The sequence below is a fragment of the Rana temporaria genome, chromosome 7, assembly GCF_905171775.1.
Source record: "Rana temporaria chromosome 7, aRanTem1.1, whole genome shotgun sequence".
NCBI lineage: Eukaryota > Metazoa > Chordata > Amphibia > Anura > Ranidae > Rana > Rana temporaria.
The window spans coordinates 197511919-197533717 of NC_053495.1; the positions used below are offsets into that span (position 1 = coordinate 197511919).

General features: G+C 44.4%; 1 protein-coding gene across 1 annotated transcript in view; it reads right to left on the bottom strand.

Moving 5' to 3' along the window:
* The window catches only part of CACHD1 (cache domain containing 1), a 194454-nt gene that overhangs the window by 118827 nt on the left and 53828 nt on the right, over window positions 1-21799 (bottom strand). Inside the window, exon 2 of the mRNA XM_040360771.1 lies at window positions 13362-13424. Within this exon, the coding sequence (XP_040216705.1) occupies window positions 13362-13424 (63 nt within the window). The remainder of the gene's footprint in view (window positions 1-13361; window positions 13425-21799) is intronic.

Below are 21799 nucleotides of genomic sequence, written 5' to 3' on the forward strand. Positions count from 1 at the left end.
AGATTAAGGAGATGTTTTTTGCACCTACAGGTAAGCCTTAGGCCCCTGTCAGACGTGCGGTCCGGACCGTATGTCCACTTTTTCATCCATCCGTTTGCGGATGAAAAAGGGACATACATTGGTCCCTATGTGATTGTGGGTGTCCGCGGATAAACATCCGCTGACACCCGTAATCACCCGCCTCCGCAAAGATCCGATTTTGCGGACGGAAGTAAACTCTATTTTTTCTTCCGTCTGCGGATCAGATCGGATGAACACGGATACACGGTTCGTGTTCATCTGATCCCCCATAGGGGAGAGCGGACAAAAGACAGGGCGGTCCCTGCACAGTGTGCGGAGACCGCCCTGTCATCCGACGGCTCAGCGGGGATTTACGGAGCGATCCCCGCTGAGCTTACGGACACACGGAGGCGCATCTTTACGGATCCGCCCCGTGTGAAAGGGCCCTTAATCTAGGCACAAAAAAAAAAATCTATCCCCTATTTTGTAGCTGCTATAAAAACTTTCATCGCTCATTGCGATTTTTTTTACCAAAAATATGTGGAAGAATACATATCGCCTAAACTGAGGAGAAACTTTGTTTTAAAAAAAAAAAAAATTGACATTATAGCAAAAAGTAAAAAAGTGTTTTTTTTTTTAAACTTGTCCCTCTTTTGTTTATAGCTCAAAAAAAAAAAAAAAACAGAGGTGATCAAATACCACCAATAGAAAGCTCTATTTGTGGGGGAAAAAATTATAACATTTTCATTTGGGTACAGTGTTGCATGACTGCGTAATTGTCACAGTGGTGCAGTGAGTAGCACTTTCGCCTAGCAGTAAAAGGGTCGCTGGTTCGAATCCCGACCACGACACCATCTGCCTGGAGTTTGCATGTTCTCCCTGTGCCTGCGTGGGTTTCCTCCGGGTACTCCGGTTTCCTCACACACTCCAAAGACATGCTGGTAGGTAAATTGGATCTTGTCCAAATTGGCCCAGTATATATATGTATATCTGTGTGTATGACTGTGTGTCCCAAGCGTGTCACGATCCTACGGGGTAAAATGACCGCACCAGCCAAGCAGACTCTGGCTGGAAAAAGCGCCCAGAGGCGATTCAGTTCGCATGAGTAGCGCTATACAAGTCATTCATTCAAAGTGTGACAGCGCTGAAAGCTGAAAAATGGCCTGGGCAGGAAGGGGGTGAAAGTGCCCTGTAGGTAAGTGGTTAAAGGAACCTATTTAGAAAAAAAAAAAAAAAAAAAAAAACCTTCACAACCCCTTTAACTCTGATTGAATTACACATACTAAAATATCTCATCTTGTATTAAAGTAATTAAAAAAAAAAAATAATAAGATACAAAATACTGTATACGATATGCAAAAGATAAAAAAAAAAAATAACAGGCTAGAATAGAACTCCCTCGGGAGGAAGATTCCTGTCCCCCTCTAGGCCACTAATACTCTTTCTCTGGCCTCTAAATGCAGGGGATGAAGTCTACAGCCGAGTTCTATCACTGCAAGAGGCCCAAGTGGGGTCCATGTTTACACTTTCCTCCAAAAGTGAAAGAATGTAACAACGTGAGAATGAAAACATTAAAGTATCAATTTACATCAGCAGAACCAGCAATAATGTGGCACTCCATGAAGCTCTGGTTATAACCGGGGAGGGGGGGGAAAGTTACCCCGGCCAAACAGCCTGTATGAAAACCCCTATCAGTTTCAAAGCGGCCCTTCCTTATGGGTCACATACCTGCTTGAAAAGAGGGACTGCAGTTTCATGTGTTACAAAGATTTCCTGTCTGGTTAATGTCTAAATATTTTCGCAGTGACCCAGCTGTCAGGATAAAAAAAATAAAAAATAAAATAAAAAAGGGGAATATACTGACTGTCAGCGAGTCAACCAGAATACCTACTCCCCCCTCCACCATGGGTTCCTCCCTACTGCACACATCAGGCGGTGTGGAATACCTTTTCAACACAGAAAGCTATAAAAGTATATTGCCTTTTCTTTAGGTGTTCCTTCTGCACAAGTGACTGTGGTGACAGGGTCACTTTAAAAGAACTGTGAGGGTATGTACAGCCTTCACAATATATGTCTGAATCACATCTATGCTGATCTCCTGGTATGTTCCAACAACTAGGCTATATGTACTTTCATCAGCTTACATGTGTCGGTTACATGCTATGTACTTTGGGCAGTGCTCAAAATTTTTGGGAAGAAAATCAACTGCAGCCGACACTGCGCCCCCCCCCCCCCATCAACCGCAGCCGACACCGCGCCCCCCCCCCATCAACCGCAGCCGACACCGCCCCCCCCCCCATCAACCGCAGCCGACACCGCGCCGCCCCCCCATCAACCGCAGCCGACACCGCGCCCCCCCCCCATCAACCGCAGCCGACACCGCGCCCCCCCCCCCATCAACCGCAGCCGCGCCCCCCCCCCCCCCCATCAACCGCAGCCGGCAGCCGCGCCCCCCCCCCCCCATCAACCGCAGCCGCGCCCCCCCCCCCATCAACCGCAGCCGCGCCCCCCCCATCAACCGCCGCCGCGCCCCATCAACCGCCGCCGCGCCCCCCATCAACCGCAGCCGCGCCCCCCCATCAACCGCGCCCCCCATCAACCGCAACCGCGCCCCCCATCAACCGCAACCGCGCCCCATCAACCGCAACCGCGCCCCATCAACCGCAACCGCGCCCCATCAACCGCAACCGCGCCCCATCAACCGCAACCGCGCCCCATCAACCGCAACCGCGCCCCATCAACCGTAACCGCGCCCCATCAACCGTAACCGCGCCCCATCAACCGTAACCGCGCCCCATCAACCGTAACCGCGCCCCATCAACCACAACCGCGCCCCATCAACCACAACTGCGCCCCATCAACCGTAACTGCGCCCCATCAACCGTAACTGCGCCCCATCAACCGCAGCCACTGTGACAACAGTCAGCATTTAACCAGCACCACCCCCCTCCTGACCGCTCGTTGTCGGACCGGCACATACCCATCATGATAGCCCATGTGTCAATGCACACTATAGGCATTTTCAAGAGTTCGGTGGCAGGGGCGTTTAAAAACAAAAAAATCATCACTTTTTTGGAGAGGAGCTTTTAAGCATTAGGCCTCATTCACACAGGCAGACTCCGTCGCTACGGAGTCCGCCTGCTCCCGTCAGCTCAGCGGGAGATCAGTCCGCAGATCTCCGCTGAGCCGACGGATGACAAGCTTCTCTCTGCTCACTGAGCGGGGAGGGGCTTGTCGGGCACCGCTGTCCTCCTATGGAGCGACCTGATGAAAACGGACAGCTTGTCCGTTTTCATCCAATCCTACCCGATCCGATGCGCATGGACGGATGGGGACGTGGCCCCCATACGTCTGTTTTTAGCGGATCTGATGTCAGCCGACGTGTCTCCGCTGACATCCAACGCTCCATAGCGATGCATGGAGCAGCCATTCAGGTCCGTGACAGACGGACCCGAACGGCCCGTAGTGTGAATGCCTTAAAAAGCATAAAAAAAGGCTCAAAAGCTACTTATACTCAGTAACGCTAGGCACGTTCCCGCATTTTTGCATTCGAATGGGCAGAAATCTGGCCAATAGAATGAAGGTCAGACGCGTTAACGCACGTGGGTATTCATTAACGCCCATGCAAAAACGCAGCTTTTTACTACTTCTAAACTACTGTAGGAGAAAAAAGCGTCAAGAGCATACAGTGTGCATATGGCCTTGGTAAATCTATGGGGATGCAGCGGCTGCCTTAATTTGCCATGCCAAGCAGTCCTGAACGCAAAACCGTGTGCGTTGGGCGGGATGCACACCCACATGTCTGTGTCACGAGTACCTTCCCATAGACCGCTTACACACAGCACCCGGCGGCTCTGGATGCATAAACAAAAAAAAAACGTCCAATTCACGGTGTACAGACCTCAGCGCTTGAATGAATGAGGCCCTAAGCTGGAGTTCGGCTTTAAAACGATATCATGCTTTTTCCACGACACCTCAATCCCCTTCTACCAGCACCCTGCAGAAACATTGTGAAGATTTTTTTACATTACGGCTGGGCAGGCGGTTGAAAACGGTTTCTGCGGTGAAGAATTAACAGCCGCCGTTGACTAGGAACAAACAGGTTAAGAGAGTCTCATAAATAACCCCCGGCTAGTTGGTGTAAAGCTTTAAAGATATCAACACTCAGGCCTTAATCCTATAGTGAAGCAGAAACTAATTTAAATTAAATAGCAAGAATACAAGAGCATATTTTGGCACATGATAAATCAGGCTGTTTAAAAATGCATTTGCAAGGGAAATAATTTTAATCGAGGTCGGAGCTTGAGCGAGCGGCTCCACGCGCCCAGACTGACAATGGCCAAGTGTGCAGCTACAACGTGGCTTCAGTCTCCTATTCCCAATCAATATTATCATTTTACCTTAAAGGGGTTGTAAAGGTACAATTTTTTTTTCCCTAAATATCTTCCTTTACCTTAGTGCAGTCCTCCTTCACTTACCTCGTCCTTCCATTTTGCTTTTACACGTCCTTATTTCTTCTGAGAAATCCTCACTTCCTGTTCTTCTGTCTGTAACTCCACACAGTAATGCAAGGCTTTCTCCCTGGTGTGGAGTGTCATGCTCGCCCCCTCCCTTGGACTACAGGAGAGTCAGGACGCCCACTAACACACAGCTCCTTTCTCTATCTGCAACGTAGAGAGCGTCCTGACTCTCCTGTAGTCCAAGGGAGGGGGCGAGCACGACACTCCACACCAGGGAGAAAGCCTTGCATTACTGTGTGGAGTTACAGACAGAAGAACAGGAAGTGAGGATTTCTCAGAAGAAATAAGGACATTTAAAAGCAAAATGGAAGGATGAGGTAAGTGAAGGAGGACTGCACTAGGGTAAAGGAAGCTATTTAGGAAAAAAAATTGTACCTTTACAACCCCTTTAACCACTTAAGGACCCCTTCACGCCGATATACGTCGGCAGAAGGGCACGGCTGGGCACAGGCACGTTGCCTTTAAGAGCCAAGCCGCGGGGTGGCACGCTCGCGACCCAGTCCAAAGCTCCGTGACAGCGACGATCACGCCCCCCTACAGTAAGAATCACTACCTTAGAGCACACTTAACCCCTTAGCGCCCCCCTAGTGGTTAACCCCTTCACTGCCATTGCCATTTTCACAGTAATGAGTACATTTTTATAGCACTTTTCGCTGTGAAAATGACAACGGTCCCAAAAATTTGTCAAAAGTGTCCGCCATAATGAAACAGTCACGAAAAAAAAAAAAAAGATCGCTGCCATTACTAGTAAAAAAATAAATAAAATTTAATTAACCACTTAAGGACCGGACCAATATGCTGCTAAATGACCCAAGGGGTTTTTACAATTCGGCACTGCATCGCTTGAACAGACAATTGCGCGGTCGTGCGACGTGGCTCCCAAACAAAATTGGCGTACTTTTTCCCCACAAATAGAGCTTTCTTTTGGTGGTATTTGATCACCTCTGCGGTTTTTATTTTTTGCGCTATAAACAAAAATAGAGCAATTTTGAAAAAAATGCAATATTTTTTACTTTTTGCTGTAATAAATATCCCCCAAAAACATATCTAAAAAATTTTTTTTTCCTCAGTTTAGGCCGATACGTATTCTTCTACCTATTTTTGGTAAAAAAAAAAATAAAAAAAAAATTGCAATAAGCGTTTATCGATTGGTTTGCGCAAAATTTATAGCGTTTACAAAATAGGGGATAGTTTTATTGCATTTTTATAAAAAAAAAAAATTACTACTAATGGCGGCGATCAGCAATTTTTTTCGTGACTGCGACATTATGGCGGACACATCGGACAATTTTGACACATTTTTGGGACCATTGTCATTTTCACAGCAAAAAATGCATTTAAATTGCATTGTTTATTGTGAAAATGACAGTTGCAGTTTGGGAGTTAACCACAGGGGGCGCTGTAGGAGTTAGGGTTCACCTAGTGTGTGTTTACAACTGTAGGGGGGTGTGGCTGTAGGACTGACATCACCGATCGAGTCTCCCTATAAAAGGGATCACTCGATCGATACGCCGCCACAGTGAAGCACGGGGAAGCCGTGTTTACATACGGCTCTCCCCGTTCTTCAGCTCCGGGGAGCGATCGCAACGGAGCGGCTATAAACGAATAGCCGCGCCATGGTCCCGGATCGCTCCCCGAGGGAATCCGACCGCCGCAAATACCAGGGGGGGTCCCGATCGGACCCCCGACCCACGTCTAGGCAGGGACGTACAGGTACGCCAATGTGCCTGTACGTGCCATTCTGCCGACGTAAATGTACATGCGGCGGTCGGGAAGTGGTTAATAAAAATGCCATAAATCTATCCCCTATTTTGTAAACACTATACATTTTTCGCAAACCAATCAATAAACGCTTATTGCGATTTTTTTTCACCAAAAATATGTAGAAGAATACGTATCGGCCTAAACTGAGAAAAAAAAAAAGTTTTTTTTTTATATCTTTTTTGGGGATATTTATTATAGCAAAAAAGTTAAAATTTTAGCATTTTCTCAAAATTGTCGCTCTTTTTTTTGTTTATAGCGCAAAAAATACAGGCAACAAGCCAGGGGATGCAGGCGGCGAGCCAGGGGGCGCAGGCGACAAGGCGGCGAGCCATGGGGCGCATGCGACAAGGTTCTGGGGTCCAACGGAAGCCCTCCCCGCATTAGATAGCCCCCTCTGGAAAGCTCTCTCCCGAGAGTGTTACCGCGTGGGCGCGCTCCTGTGTCATACACTCGGCGTCCGTAGATGGCGAGTGTATGACTTGGCCCCACCCCCCCGGTGCCCACGTCATTGGATTTGATTGACAGCAGCGGAAGCCAATGGCTGCGCTGAAATCTATCCAATGAAGAGCCATGGAGAGAGCGACGCGGGATTGCGCCCACAGAAATTCGGGACTCGGGTAAGTAAAACGGGGGGGCTGGACACTGCAAGGTGTTTTTTCACCTTAATGCATAGGATGAAAAAAACACAAGCCTTTACAACCCCTTCAAAGGAGAAGGTTGTATTTCTCCTGTGGATCACAGTTCGTTCTGCACTCCCTTTAACAGTTTTCAGCTGACAGCGGGCAAACACAAAAAGCAGGACTCTGGAGCGCGCCCTCAGGGTAACCCCCCAGGAAGAGCGCTTTTCCCAGGGGGTCTACCAATGCGAGGAGGAGCTGCAAGCGCCGCCGGGGAACCCCAGAAGACGAGGTTTGGGGCTACACTGTGCAAAACAAACTGCACAGTGGAGGCAAGTATGCGTTTTTTTTTTTTAATATATATAAATCACTCTTACGGTGCCAAAGTCCCTGGTGAGTCATTTTAAAGCGGAGTTCCACCCAAAAATGGAACTTGTGCTTTTGGGAATCCTCTCCCCCTCTGTTGTCACATTTGGCACCTTTCAGGGGGAGGGGGAAGCAGATACCTGTCTAATACAGGTATTTTTCTCCCACTTCCTGACATAGATAGCTGAGCCCCCTGCAGCTGTCTACGCCACTTCCGGCACCTCCTCCGCCCCCCCCAATGTCTTCTGGGAGACACACAGGTCCCAGAAGACAACAGGGACCATTCAGATCACGCAGCACAACTTGCGCATGTGCAGCAGGGAACCAGGAAGTAAGGCTGCATTCACACCCGAGTGGTCGGTCGTTATTTCCGGTGTTTTTTTCTGGCGTTTTGTCGCGCGTATTCATGCTTATTTGCGCGTTTGCATACAGCGTTGTCCGACGTTTTTGTACTTCGACGTTTTTTATTTTAGCCAATAGGAAAAATTATCATCTTTTCATCACTTGTTGCTATGTTGGTAGATTTTTTTAATCTTCTGCATGGGCGACAAGTTCTATTGATTAAAGCGACGAAACGCCCGTAGCAAACGCCCGTTGTCGCGCAAGTCGCTTGAATCAAGCGTTTCCATTACTTTCTATGGGAAATGGAAACGCTCAAATACGCCCAAACTGCCCGATACGCGCGACAAAAAAGGGTCCGGGACTTGTTTGAGCTTCAGGCGATCGTCGTTTCAGCGTTCGGCGTTGAGATGTGAACAGTCTCTATAGAGACTAATGTAATTTTGACCCTCCGGCGTATTGTAGCGTCGCGCTTCAGGCGTTAAAAACGCCTAGGTGTGAATGGAGCCTCAAGCCACAAGGCTTCACTTCCTGATTCCCTTACCGAAGATGGCAGCACCAGCAAGCCGAGGGACTGATTGGCTTCGGCTGCCGGCATCACGGGAGCCCTGGACAGGTAAGTGTCCTCATTTTAAAAGTCAGCACTACAGTATTTGTAGCGGCCGACTTTAAAAAAAAAATTGGAGGAACTCTGCTTTAATGAAAGCAGCAGAAAGATCAAACACAAGTTTCAAAGTTACATAAGCATGTATGAAATGTTAGCGATTGGGGTTAGCTCTGCTTTATTATAGAAAAAACAAATGGCATACTTGTTCTTTTACGAAATCTCAGGCCAATCCATCAGTCTCTGGTAAACTCCTAAACGCTCCTCTGAATGACAGACTAGGCCTGAGATTTTACTCCAGCGCTCGTTTATAATCACATCTGGCCTGTAAAAAATCTGCGCTCTGCGGCCTCCGGAGCACTGAAAGACGTTCCCTGCTGGCTCTGGGTGATCTCACCGGCCTCAGTTTACACAGTGTCAGATTACTGGGCCCTAACTTGGGGGGGGGGGGGAACACTTCAGGACAAGTGCTTTAACCCTTCACAGGCCGGCGCAGCTCATCTGGCTCCAAAACGCCGGAAGGTCGAAGGTCAGCAAACATTTTCGGTAACAGGATCGCTGACAGTCTGGAGGAATGCCATGATTGGAACTCTCTATGAATGTTGATTTATTTATACTCTCTTGTGGCTGTTCCAGCTCTTACGTGGGTGAAAAATTATTACAGAGAGGGCGTTTGTTGGGGAAATGCTCTGGAATCATGGGACCGAGAACAAAACAAAAAAAAGACTAAGATCCTGCATGAGGCAACAGTTAATGATCTTCAAATTACAGCAGATCTTCAGTCAAGACAAAGCGTCTTCCCATAGGCAGAAATATCAGGTTACCTGGACTTGGCGTTTACTTTAACTGTGCGCTGGAAAAGGCCCCGGACTTTAAAACCGTTTTAACCGTTTGCCATACTTAGGTTTTTTTTTTAAATGTCCTGGACTTTAACTGGTTTAAAAAGTTTAAAAAAAAAAAAAAAAAAAAAAAAAAAAGTTGAGCAGGGTATTTTTTTTTGATCGGCTGTTTGTTAACCCCCTTCCCGCCGATCGCACACATATATGCAGCCTTACAGAAGTTGGCTTTTTTCCTTTGGGCCGAATATATGGATATCTTCCCTTTGTGCTGGGAGCGTGCTGCGCAGCGCGCTCCCAACGTGGAGACCGAGCTCTTACCAAGAGCCCTGGATCCTTTTTTTTTTTTTTTTGTATTTGATGGGTACATAGTTGGCTCCATCCTCTAAATCATGCACCTACAGTAGGTCTCTATATCGTAGCACCTTCTCTTTTATCCTCAAAAAGAGGAATATAAACCTCTCAAAGACAGATCAGAGCAGCCCATCCAGTACCCCCTCCCCCTACAAAAAAAAAAAAAAAAAAAAAGAAAATTACTTCTCTTCCCTTCCTTCTTTTCCCCCCCCTTCCCCTTCCTTCTCCCCCCCCTTCCTTCTTTTTCCCCCCTTCCTTCTTTTTCCCCCCTTTGTGTATTGTTTACCCCTTTTAATGTGTATCCCATTTCTTTCTCAGTGCCCATATATATCTTGTACTAACGATCAGGACCCAAGTACTGTTATAGACAAAAGGTGACCTGGCCAAAGATGGGTGGAGGCGATACTCAGTCCCCAATAGTATGTAGTGCTGTCGGCTCCAGGTCACCTGGACACTGTAATAGCCTCCGATTGGCTATCACAGTGATTAGTCACTGTGAGGCCACCCCCTGTGTTTACTTCCTCTTTTGAATAAAGAGAATGATGCATTGTATCTCCCTCTCCTTGCAGGAGAGGAAAATGTAAAACAGGATTTCTCCAGAGCTTCTCCCATCCTTTGGAACGCCCTACCCCAATCTGTCCATCTTTAGACGATCCCTGAAAACCCTTCTCTTTAAACAACTTAAGACCCGGACCATTATGCAGGTAAAAAGGACCTGGCCAGTTTTTGCGATTTGGCACTGCGTCGCTTTAACTGACAATTTGCGCGGTCGTGCGACGTGGCTCCCAAACAAAATTGACGTCCCTTTTCCCCCACAAAAAGAGCTTTCTTTTGGTGTTTTTTTTTTGCGCTATAAACAAAAATAGAGCGACAATTTTGAAGAAAAAAAAATATGTTTTACTTTTTGCTATAATAAATATCCCCAAAAAAGGATATAAAAAAATGTTCTTCCTCAGTTTAGGCCAATACGTATTCTACCCATTTTTGGTTAAAAAAAAAAAGCCTTTGATTGGTTTGTGCAACATTTATAGAGTTTACAAAATAAGGGGATAGTTTTATGGCATTTTTATTAATTGTCATTTTATTTTTTACTACTAATGGCGGCGATCAGCGATTTTTTTTTAGTGACTGCGACATTATGGCGGACACAGACAATTTTGACAAATTCTTGGGACCACTGTCATTTTCACAGCGAAAAGTACTATAAAAATGCACCGATTACTGTGAAAATGACAATTGCCGTTTAGGAGTTAACCACTAGGGGGCGCTGTAGGGGTCAAGTGTGACCTTGTGTGTGTTTCTAACTGTAGGGGGGTGTGGCTGGACGTGTGACATCAGTGATTGTCGTTCCCTATATCAGGGAACCATCAATCACTGACACTGCCACAGTGAAGAACAGGAAGGTTTGTTTACACTCACCTCTCCCCGTTCTTCAGCTCCTGTGACCAATCACGGGACACCGGCGGTGATCGGGTCCCGGCGCTTCGGACCGGGTCGCACGCGCGACCCACGGCTGGTCTCTTAAAGGCGGCGTGCCCAGCCATGCCATTCTGCTGACGTATATCGGCGTTAGGCGGTCCTTAAGTGGTTAAAGAAGCCTATCCTGCTTCTATACAACACTGTTTTGCTTCCTCCATCAGCTCATCCCCCCAAAGCTATTACAATCTAGGAGGAAGGATCAAATGATACAAAAGGTAAGCTCTAATGAGCAGGGCCCTCGATTCCTCTTGTACCAAATTGTAATGCAACTATAATGTCTGCTTTCATTTTGTTAAGCGCTGTGCAAACTGTTGGCGCTATATAAATCCTGTACAAACCAAAGTGTGTAATAAAAAAAAATTGAAAATAAATAAAATGGAAAAAAAGGAAGGATCAAGGTTTGCCAGGGTTAGTGTAAAGCCTCGTACACACGATCGGATTTTCAGACAACAAATGTGTGATGGACGCGTTTTGTCGGAAGATCCGACTGTTTGTACTCTCCATCGGACAATTGTCGCAATTTCCGAAAACAAATGTTTTATAGCACGCTTTAAAATTTTCCAACAAATGTATCTTGTCGGATTATCCGATCGTGTGTGTACACAAGTCCATTGGAAAAAAATGTAAAAGTACAAAACACGCATGCTCAGAAGCAATGCTAACCATAAGACAACATTAGCAGAAGTTGACCAAAGATTGGCGCTAAAGAGTTGAAAAAACGACATAGTTTTGTGTATGGCTGAAAAAGTTCTGCCGTCTGTATGCAGAACAAGTTCACGGCCAACATCCTTCGCACAAAATTCCAAGGATTTGTCCGCTGGCAATCCGATCGTGTGTATGAGGCTCAACACAGACCTGGCACTGAACTAGATGAAATCTTGACCTAGCTTTTTTTTTTTTACTTAAAAACTTTAGTTTTTCTTTAATGATTATTAATTATTATTTATTTTTTTACACACTTTGTTTGTTTACCTCTTTCTCCCCTCCAAGGAGAAAACGATGCACTGCATTATACAATGTATCCTTTATACAAACGCACCTTTCTCTCCATTCACAAGAGGAAGAAAACACAAGGGTGGGCTTATGTAGTGACCGATACAGCCTCTGATACGCATGAAGACCCTCTTTACATGAGGCCGCATATTGGCGTTCTGTACGCGGGAAGGGGTTAAAGAATACGTTTGATTGTTTTCAGGGAAAAAAAGAGGTGACAGTACAATAGGCAACCACAATAACTTAGAGAAAAAAAAAATGGGGAAAAGGGAACCCAAAAGTAAACCCTGTTCAAACTTTAACGGCACAGTAAACAATAGGGATACATAATAAAAAAAAAAAAAAAAAAAAAGATAGAAAAAAGGACAAATACATAAAAAAACATACAAGATGAGAACCCGAGTGCATCAATGCTTTCATAAAAATGGATGTGTTATAACCAATTATAAATTTATGTTTTTGTTTTCATATAGCGAGTTCCTTTTTTGCATTTGCAATCATTGTATCCTGAACTGCATCCTGAAGAAGCTCAACAGTGAAATGCGTTGATGCACTCGGGTTCTCATCATATAATATGTATGTACATGTAGGGCTGGGAAAAAAATCGATTTGAATCAAGTTGCGAGGGCAAATCGATTCAAATTTTGATCAAATCAATTTTTTCCCCCCCCATAGGTTGGCGCTCCGCGGGCTAGGTCGAAGCCTCGCCTAAAAAAAAAAAAAAACACTGCCTGCAGCTCGCTGCGATCCTGGGAAAAGGCCGGACGTCGCTCGCAGCCTTTTCCCAGGATCGCTGAGAGCAGGATTTTTTAGGCGAGGCCGTGGCTTCGGTCTAGTCCGTGGGACTAGGCCGAAGCTGGGGCCTCGTCTTAAAAAAAAAATACTGCCTGCAGCTCGCTGCGATCCTGGGAAAAGGCCGCGAGTCCGGACGCCGCCAGCAGCCTTTTCCAAAGGATCTCGGGTTTTTTTTTTAGGCGAGGCCGTGGCTTCGGGCCAAGTCCGCGGCTCTTTCCCAGGATCGCGGTGGACTAGGCCGAAGCTGCGGCCTCGCAAAAAAAAAAAAAAAAAAAAAACACAACCTTGATTCGTTTAGATTTTAAATCGCCCAGCCCCATCTATATGTATGATTTTTAACATTCATATAGTCCTTATATTTCATGTATGTGTCCTTTTTCTATTACATTTTTTTTTATGTATCTCTATTGTTTACTGCGCCGTTAAAGTCCGAACAGGGTTTACTTTTGGGCTCCCTTTTTTTCTCTAATATATTATTTACGGATGTTGGCAATGTGCGCGCCGTTTTTTCTATTTCTCGCAAACACAATAAACATCCATATATACGATAAAGTGCAATATACGAGATTTGCTAGCGCTATAGCAAAGGAACACCCAAGTTTGATGAACAAATGACATTATTATTGTCAATGACATTACTGGTAAGAAGTGGAAGCCAATCCACAGAGATAGGAGAATTATCAATATTACTTACTTGCTGTACTTCACTTTCACCATTTGAAATTTTCTCTGTATATACAAATGAATTGAATATTTTCTGAAACACAAAAGAAAAAAAAAAGAAGTGTAAGTACATGAGAAGCACAGAATATAGGCAGGTTTATTTATATAGGTAATGAACTACAATTCCCAGGACTGCCCAACGCCACGAGGTTTACTCGCTAAAAAGTTATACTGTACAAGGTTTTACATGTTAACCCCTTTCTAGACTCGGCGCTCGATCCCAGCTAGTTATCTCCCCCCTTCCCCCGCTCCTTCAACCTTTCTGCTCCCAGAGACTTTCTTTTACATGTCAACATGAACATTTTAGGCATGATGATTGGTTAAAACCCTCAAACGTTCCATCTAAATGTCTGAAACCAGAGACACTGGAGAATAAAATGGCAGTAGCTGCAGTTTTTTTTATGTCACATAATATTAGCAAAACGGTTTATCAAATACATTGGTCCCCAGGTGGCTACCCATCCCCCCCCCCCCGCCCTTTTTAATAATTTTTGTTTTTGGTCCCCCGCTTCTCAATTAGCAGCGGCAGCCCCCCCCCCCCCCCCCCCCCGGTTCTCTGCTCCAGCGGGCCAATGCCTGAAGCTGTGCAAGGGGCCTCATAATTCCTGGTGGTGGCCCTGCTTATGGGTATGGGGATCCCCTGCCGTTTCCATGGGCCGGGGCTCAGATGACGTCACTCCTGTCCCATGCATGCAAGGGAGTTCATGTCGGCATTGATGAAGTACACTGCAGACAGGCAGGCAAGCAACTTTAATGCGGAAGACACATAGCATGTTTCTTCTGCATTAAAAATCCTGTCTGCTCTCATCTTACATTTTGTTGTCCGCTGAAAAAAAAAAAAAAATTAAAAAAGCCAGCAGCTACAAATACTGCAGCTGGTGACTTTTAATATTAAGACACTTACCTGTCCTGGAGTCCAGCGCCATCCGCAGCAGAGGACGAGCGATCGTTCGTCACTCTGCTGCTCCCCCCGCCATCCTCGGTGAGGGAACCAGGAAGTGAAGCGCTCCGGCTTCACTGCCCGGTTCCCTACGGCGCATGCGCGAGTCGCGCTACGCCTGCCGATTGGCTCCCGCTGTGTACTGGGAGCCGAGTGTTCCCAGAACACTATGGGGGTGACAGGAGGTGACGTCATGCCCGCAGTCTGCCCGAGACTGTGTGGCGGGAAGTGGGTGCAAATACCTGTCTTTGCACCCCCCTCCCCCCTGAAAGGTGTCAAATGTGACACCGGAGGGGGGGGGAGGTTTCCGATCAGCGGGAGTTCCACTTTAGGGTGGAGCTCCGCTGTAAAGCGGAACTTTACCCATAATAACAAAATATTGTTCTTTAACAAAGCTCATACATTCCACATTAGTAATTATGCTACCAAAGTTAGTGTGCACTGTAAATTGCCTCTGGGCTTCAGAAAAATGTCCGCCTCTTGTAAGAAGAAACAGGAGCAGTTCTTATAAGAGGCGGACATTTTTCTGAAGCCCAGAGGCCCTGCACAGCAGTGAATCTTTAGATTGTCAGCAGATCGGCCTCTACAAATATTGGCACAGTGCCTAAAAATAGAGAGAGCAACCGAGCATGTGCAGAGCCGGGTGAGACAGGATTTCAAACAGTATTGGCTCTTATTTTTAATATTTTACATAACTATACCTGTTAAAAAGGGGCCGGCCTGAAGTGATCTAGCAGGATTTAATTTTCTGACGAAGGTAAAATTCCACTTGAAGAATAATGAGTATAATCTAAGCAGTGACTGTGCCCTTTGAACCTGTCAGATGTACCCCCCGGGCATACAGGCACCATATGATTACACCATTGCTATAGATGCCGCCCCTCCCTTCCTCCCCCTTTAAATGGTAAAATTCAGCCCATCTCCATCCTCGAAGGAGAACTCTTACATGTTTATTGGAGATTTTTCTCTTTGTTTCTTCCTGCTCCAGTGTCCCTTTAAAAAGGTCTGAACAACCAGGGGGCAGGAAGGATCTGCGCTCAAGTGACCACTGTAATTGGCTGCCAGTAACAACATGATTGGAAGCTGGTCCGGCCGGCCTCCAATTGTTAGTTGGGATTTTGACAGCTTGGGGAGCGCGCAGTAAAAGCGCTTTCAGCGCAGAAACACCATTCGCCCAGTGAGGCAAATATAAAAGCACACCCTTTTGCCAACGCACATGTGTTAAGCGGGGGCGGCAGGTTAACCACTTCAGCCCCGGACCATTTTGCTGGTCAATGACCGGGCCACTTTTTGCGATTCGGCACTGCGTCGCTTTAACTGACAATTGCGCGGTCGTGCGACGTGGCTCCCAAACAAAATTGGCATCCTTTGTTTCCCACAAATAGAGCTTTATTTTGGTGGTATTTGATCACCTCTGCGGTTTTTATTTTTTTGCGCTATAAACAAAAATAGAGCGACAATTTTGTGTAAAAAAAAAAAAAAAAAAAAAGAATATTTTTAAACTTTTTGCTATAATAAATATCCCCCAACACTAAATAAAAATAAAAAAATTTCCCTCAGTTTAGGCCGATACGTATTCTACCTTTTTTTTTTTTTACGAAAATCGGAATAAGCGTTTGACTGGTTTGCGCAAAAGTTATAGCGCCTACAAAATAGGGGATAGCTTTATGGCATTTTTATTATTTTTTTTTTTTTTTTTTTTTACTAGTAATGGCGGCGATCTGCAATTTTTATCGGTACTGCGACCTTATGGCGGACACTTCGGACACTTGACACATTTTTGCCAGAGAGCCTCGGGAACACACAAAAAGGTCAGAGGACAGCTCGGTTAACCTCGGGAAACATCAAAAAGGCTCGGGAATGGCAAATTTCTGAGTTTTTCCCGATCATTTCCGAACGGCTACGATCGGCTGCTGTGCTCCCCCCCACCTCAGGCCAAACGCAGTACTGCACACCGCTTTGGCTTGAATACTGCTCGTTTTGCGAGACAACACTCGCAAACAGAGTTCGGATTTAAAAAAAAGTGCTCGTATTGCGAAACGCTCGTTAACCACGTTACTCGCAAGCAACGTGGTTAAAGACCATTTCGCAATACAAACTATTAAAAAAAAAATCCTGACACTGTTTGCGAGTGTTGTCTCGCAAAACGAGCAGGATTCAAGCCTCTGTGGTTTGGCTAGAGGTGGTGGGGGGGGGGGGGGGGTCGTTGGTGGCACTCTGAGCAGTTCTGAGCTGCTCGGAAACTCAGTTCCTGAGTGTATCCAAGCTGCTCCAAATGTTTTCAGAGTCTCTCCGGCGCCCACCCCCACCACTGGCCACATGCTGTACTGCATACAGAAGTCACTGTGGAACGAATTATCTTAGTTTCCACTGACTTTTATGGGAAAACTCGCTTTGATATGAGAGTGCTTTGGATTACAAGCATTCTCCTGGAACGGATTATGTTCCACTGTAGTTGGGCATTTTTTGTAGCTGCCCCTGAACTCTCCTCTGTTATCAGTACATTGTACACAGGGTCGTTTTTAGGCAGTTGAGTTTAGAAGCATTTTTTGGAACGCAAAAAGGGGAACCCGCACCCAATTTGCAATGGTGTGAACCCAGCCTAAAATCGTTGTTTCCGGACATACTTTTTTTTTACATCAATGTGCATTATAGCGATCCATTCATGACAATAGTGTATAAAAATGTATTATTGCTAATATTTCACATAAAAATGTGCGCAGAAACGTGAATCAAGCAACAACAAAAAAATAAAAAAAGGAAACATTACGACAATTCAAAATATGTATTTAAACGCACTATTTTCCCTGAAAACCCGTTTCTCTCCAACCCAAACAAATTTGTTAAATGTCACGAACGTTCAAAATCAACCAACAACATCTCCAAGTAGACCCAAACGTCTTTTTAAAAATAAAAAAAACGCACCTTCACAATAGGAACTGACGCCAAACTCTCCCTATTCGAGTGTAGCGGCGTTCTGGTTTTCATTTAACTTGCGCTGCCGAGGTAAAAACCTATTGGCCAAACTGCCATATTTTTTTTTTTTTTTTTTTTTTTTTTACAGATGGCCAAAAACCAGTAAATCCGTGTTAAATAAGAAATGTACCATTTTATGGAAGAGGACAAAAAAATAAAAAAAAGTCAGAGGCAAGCCGCAGTTCACAGATAACGTCTCTCAGTTCTTCCCTAAGGCTACAAAATAATTGCATGCAGAGTGCCAGAAACGTGCCCGGCTCCTTGGTTTACAGGCAAAGTCGAGAGAGAAGAATACTTGATTTTTTTTTTTTACTTGTGAAAACACAGCAAATTATATCATAATAAATATTAAATTAAAATCAAACTTTAAAAAAAAGGTCATCTTTAGGGGATTGTGATCTGAAACAATAGTGCATAAGACACATTATTATGTCTATGCATTGGGCAATGCTGACCAAATGGCAGCCAATCAGGCGGATGTGAATGAGCCCCTCAGGAAAGTCACGGTGGTAGGTTGCTCAGTACTAGGGTACAATATTTTTATTTATTTTATTTAAATCCGTTTTTATTTTATGTACATCCGTTTTAATTTTATGTACATCCGTTTTAATTTTATGTACATCCGATTTTATTTTATGTACATCCGATTTTATTTTATGTACATCCGATTTTATTTTATGTACATCCGATTTTATTTTATGTACATCCGATTTTATTTTATGTACATCCGATTTTATTTTATGTACATCCGATTTTATTTTATGTACATCCGATTTTATTTTATGTACATCCGATTTTATTTTATTTACATCCGATTTTATTTTATTTACATCCGATTTTATTTTATTTACATCCGATTTTATTTTATTTACATCCGATTTTATTTTATTTACATCCGATTTTATTTTATTTACATCCGATTTTATTTTATTTACATCCGATTTTATTTTATTTACATCCGATTTTATTTTATTTACATCCGATTTTATTTTATTTACATCCGATTTTATTTTATTTACATCCGATTTTATTTTATTTACATCCGATTTTATTTTATTTACATCCGATTTTATTTTATTTACATCCGATTTTATTTTATTTACATCCGATTTTATTTTATTTACATCCGATTTTATTTTATTTACATCCGATTTTATTTTATTTACATCCGATTTTATTTTATTTACATCCGATTTTTTAAATTTTATTTAAATCCGATTTTTTAAATTTTATTTAAACAAAGAAAGAGCTCCACTAGTGTGAGAACGTCAAACACACCAAAGTTTATTCAAATAAAGCTTCATACTTACAATATATACACGTAAAATCAGCTTAAAAGCATCAACCAGAACGCTGGCAAGAAATAGAGGTGAAAGTCAAGTCAGCGATATCTCACCACACTGCACCTGCCAATTTAGCTTAAAAGGTCTCTCACTGTAGTAAAATGTTCCTACTAATTGCCGCACAGCCACTTCCAGACGCGTTTTGTCATCTTATATTTGTCCTGGGATTACCAGGACAAAGTCAAAATGACGAAACGCGTTGGAGCGTGGCTGTGTGGCAATTCGCAGGAACCTTTTACTACAACGAGAGGGACGCTCGGCAGACCTTTTGGCTGGCTTCTGTTGGACCGACCGCCGTACACACGAGCGGAATGATTAATAGAAAGCGGCTGACATTCGGCCCATGTGTACTAGGTTTGACCCCCTAGACCTGATGAATATTTAATCCTTGCAATGCTGGGAAAGGGGGGGGGGGCACACTACGAGGGTAGTCATTTTGTAAAACCTGGAGTTGGGCATTGAAGAAGAATTCCAGGTATGGTTATTTTGTAGTTACATTGGTCCCAGCGTACCATACCCAATTCCCGAACATTAGGTGTAAAAAAAATAAAAGTACAGTAAAACCTTGCTTTGCAAGCATAATTCATTCCAGAATGCTTGTAAACCAAAGCACTTGTATATCAAAGCATTTTTTTTTTTACAGGGTATAAAAGAGAAGAGAGGAACCTCTAAGTGTAGCAATAAGTTGCTAAATGTTGTACCTTCATTAAATGTAACCATATTGCTACACTTAGAGGCGCCTCTCTTTTTTTTTTATACGCCGATGTAACATGACGCTACTCTTATATTAAGACATCGCTTGTATATCAAGGCATTAAAACATTTTGCTCGTCTTGCAAAACGCTCTCAAACCAAGTTACTCTCAAACCAAGGTTTTACTGTAGTTAGTTCCATCTTTTGATATTTCATACTTTAATTCGAAAATGGTGACTTGAGCACCAAGATGATTAGAGCAGAAGAAGTAAAACCTAAAACGTGTTTTCTTCCTTCAGGAAACAGTTAAAGGCCCTGTGAGCGTCAGTCATTTCAATTTTTTTTTATTCTGTGCAATCAGGGACAGAAAAGGCTTCTGAAAAATTGCCAAAAAGTAATCAGCGAGGCAGAGGGTTACCGGCAGAGGTTAGACGGAGGCGAAAGGCCAGGGAAATGGGTACCACATGTTGAAGACAGAGGATTTAGCTGTGTAATTTGACTAAAGCAAAGCTGGTCACACTGCTAGCAGGCGACCTTTTACACCGCGCTCTTATCCGCGGCGTAAAAATAAAACAGATGAGTACTGTACTGGAGGGACTGCGGGGAGAACATCAGAGCTCACTATGAGGGACAAAAACTGCAGCACAAATCCTGAAGGGGTACTGAAGGCTTCATAGCGGCGTTTTTCTGCATTGGGCCTTGTTCATACAAGATCACCACCATCCGGCATCGCCATGGCTTCAGGGAGGCTCCCACTTGGCAGAAAGAGTGCCCACCAACGACACAATTTAAGGGGCCTGTGGAGGCTTTCAGGGTGGCGTCACACTAACCGTGTGAATTAAAAAAAAAAAAAAAAAAATGGCTAAATGTGTTGTCGTGCGTGTCTTGGATGATGCATCAGGAGTTGTAAATATAATTTTTTTTTTTTTAGCAGAGTTCCCCGAGAATGGAAATGTATTTTAAACGCTCCTCTGTGTTGAAAAAGGTTGAGAAAGGCCGATATAGCATTTACTTCCTGGAATCCATCTGCTCATGAAAAAATTGAAATGTTTTTACTTTCCTGTCTAATGCCAATTTAAAGTGGTTCTAAAGGCAGAACGTTTTTTTTTTTTATGCATTCTGTAAGTGCTAGTTCACACCAGGACGCAGTTCTGTGCGCTTTTTTCCTGCAAAAAAAATTCATGCGCAGTGTTTTCCATGTATTATAACGGCTCTAGTTCACACCATGCAGTCAGTTTCCAGTGCAGAAACTGACCGGAACCGACTGTATTGGTGCAGAAAAAAAAAACTGAACTGCATCTGGTGTGAACTGGCCCTTAAAGAGGAACTGCCTGATTGGTTGAGACAGGAGCGAGCACCATTGGAACCTATATGAAGAAAAGTATACCGCTCTATAAAACAATTAATCCCCGTTGCTTCAGTCCCAACAAACCAAGAGGGTGCTGGCTGTGCTCAATTAGCATGGGATGAAAGAAAAATCCTGGAAGGAGCTGTGACTCGGCCCCGCCCCCTCTCTCCTTATTGGCTCACTGACTTTGACAGCAGCAGGTTTCAATGGTGTGGGATGGAAGAAAAATCCTGGATCGCCGCACTCCTCAAAAAAACGATGTCTTTATTCAAAACATAAAAAAACAACAAAAATGCAAATAGAAAAAAACAGCCAAAATGCATGCAGTCAAACAAGAAGTGGACTAGGAAAAAAGAGCCGACATGTTTTGCATCATGTGATGCTTAGAGCCCATTCACATCTAGGCGACAAAACGCCCGACGCCGGACGCTTGTGCCGCTAGAGGGGAGAATTCCCATTGCTGTCTATGGAGATGGTTAACATCTCATAGACGCCGTACGCCTGTCGCCTGAAAAAAAGTCCCGGACCCTTTGTTTCAGGCGACATTGGCGTTCGGCCATTGACAGCAATGGGAAGGATTTGAAAAAAAAAAAAAAAAAAAAAGATACACTATTCGCGGCAAAATACACCGCGTACGCGGCGTTGCTTGTCGCGGAGGTGTGAATGCAGCCTAACTCGTAGCTACGAGTAAGCATCACAAGATGCGATACATGTTGGCTCTTTTTTCCTAGTCCACTTCTTGTTTGACTGCATGAATTTTGGCTGTTTTTCTATTTGCATTTTTGTTGTTTTGAATAAAGACATCGTTTGAGGAGTGCGGCGATCCAGGATTTTTCTTTCATCCCACACCATTGGAACCTGCTGCTGTCAAAGTCAGTGAGCCAATAAAGGAGAGAGGGAGCGGGGCCGAGTCGCAGCTCCTTGTCTAAAACGGACACACAGAGCAGCGACTCGGGTGCCCCCATGGCAAGCTGCTTGCTGTGGGGGCACTGAGCAGGAAGAAGGGGCCAGGAGCGCCGACGGAGGACCCGAGAAAAGGAGGATCTGGTCTCCTCTGTGCAAAACCATTACGCAGAGGAGGCAAGTAGAACATGTTTATTATTTTTAAA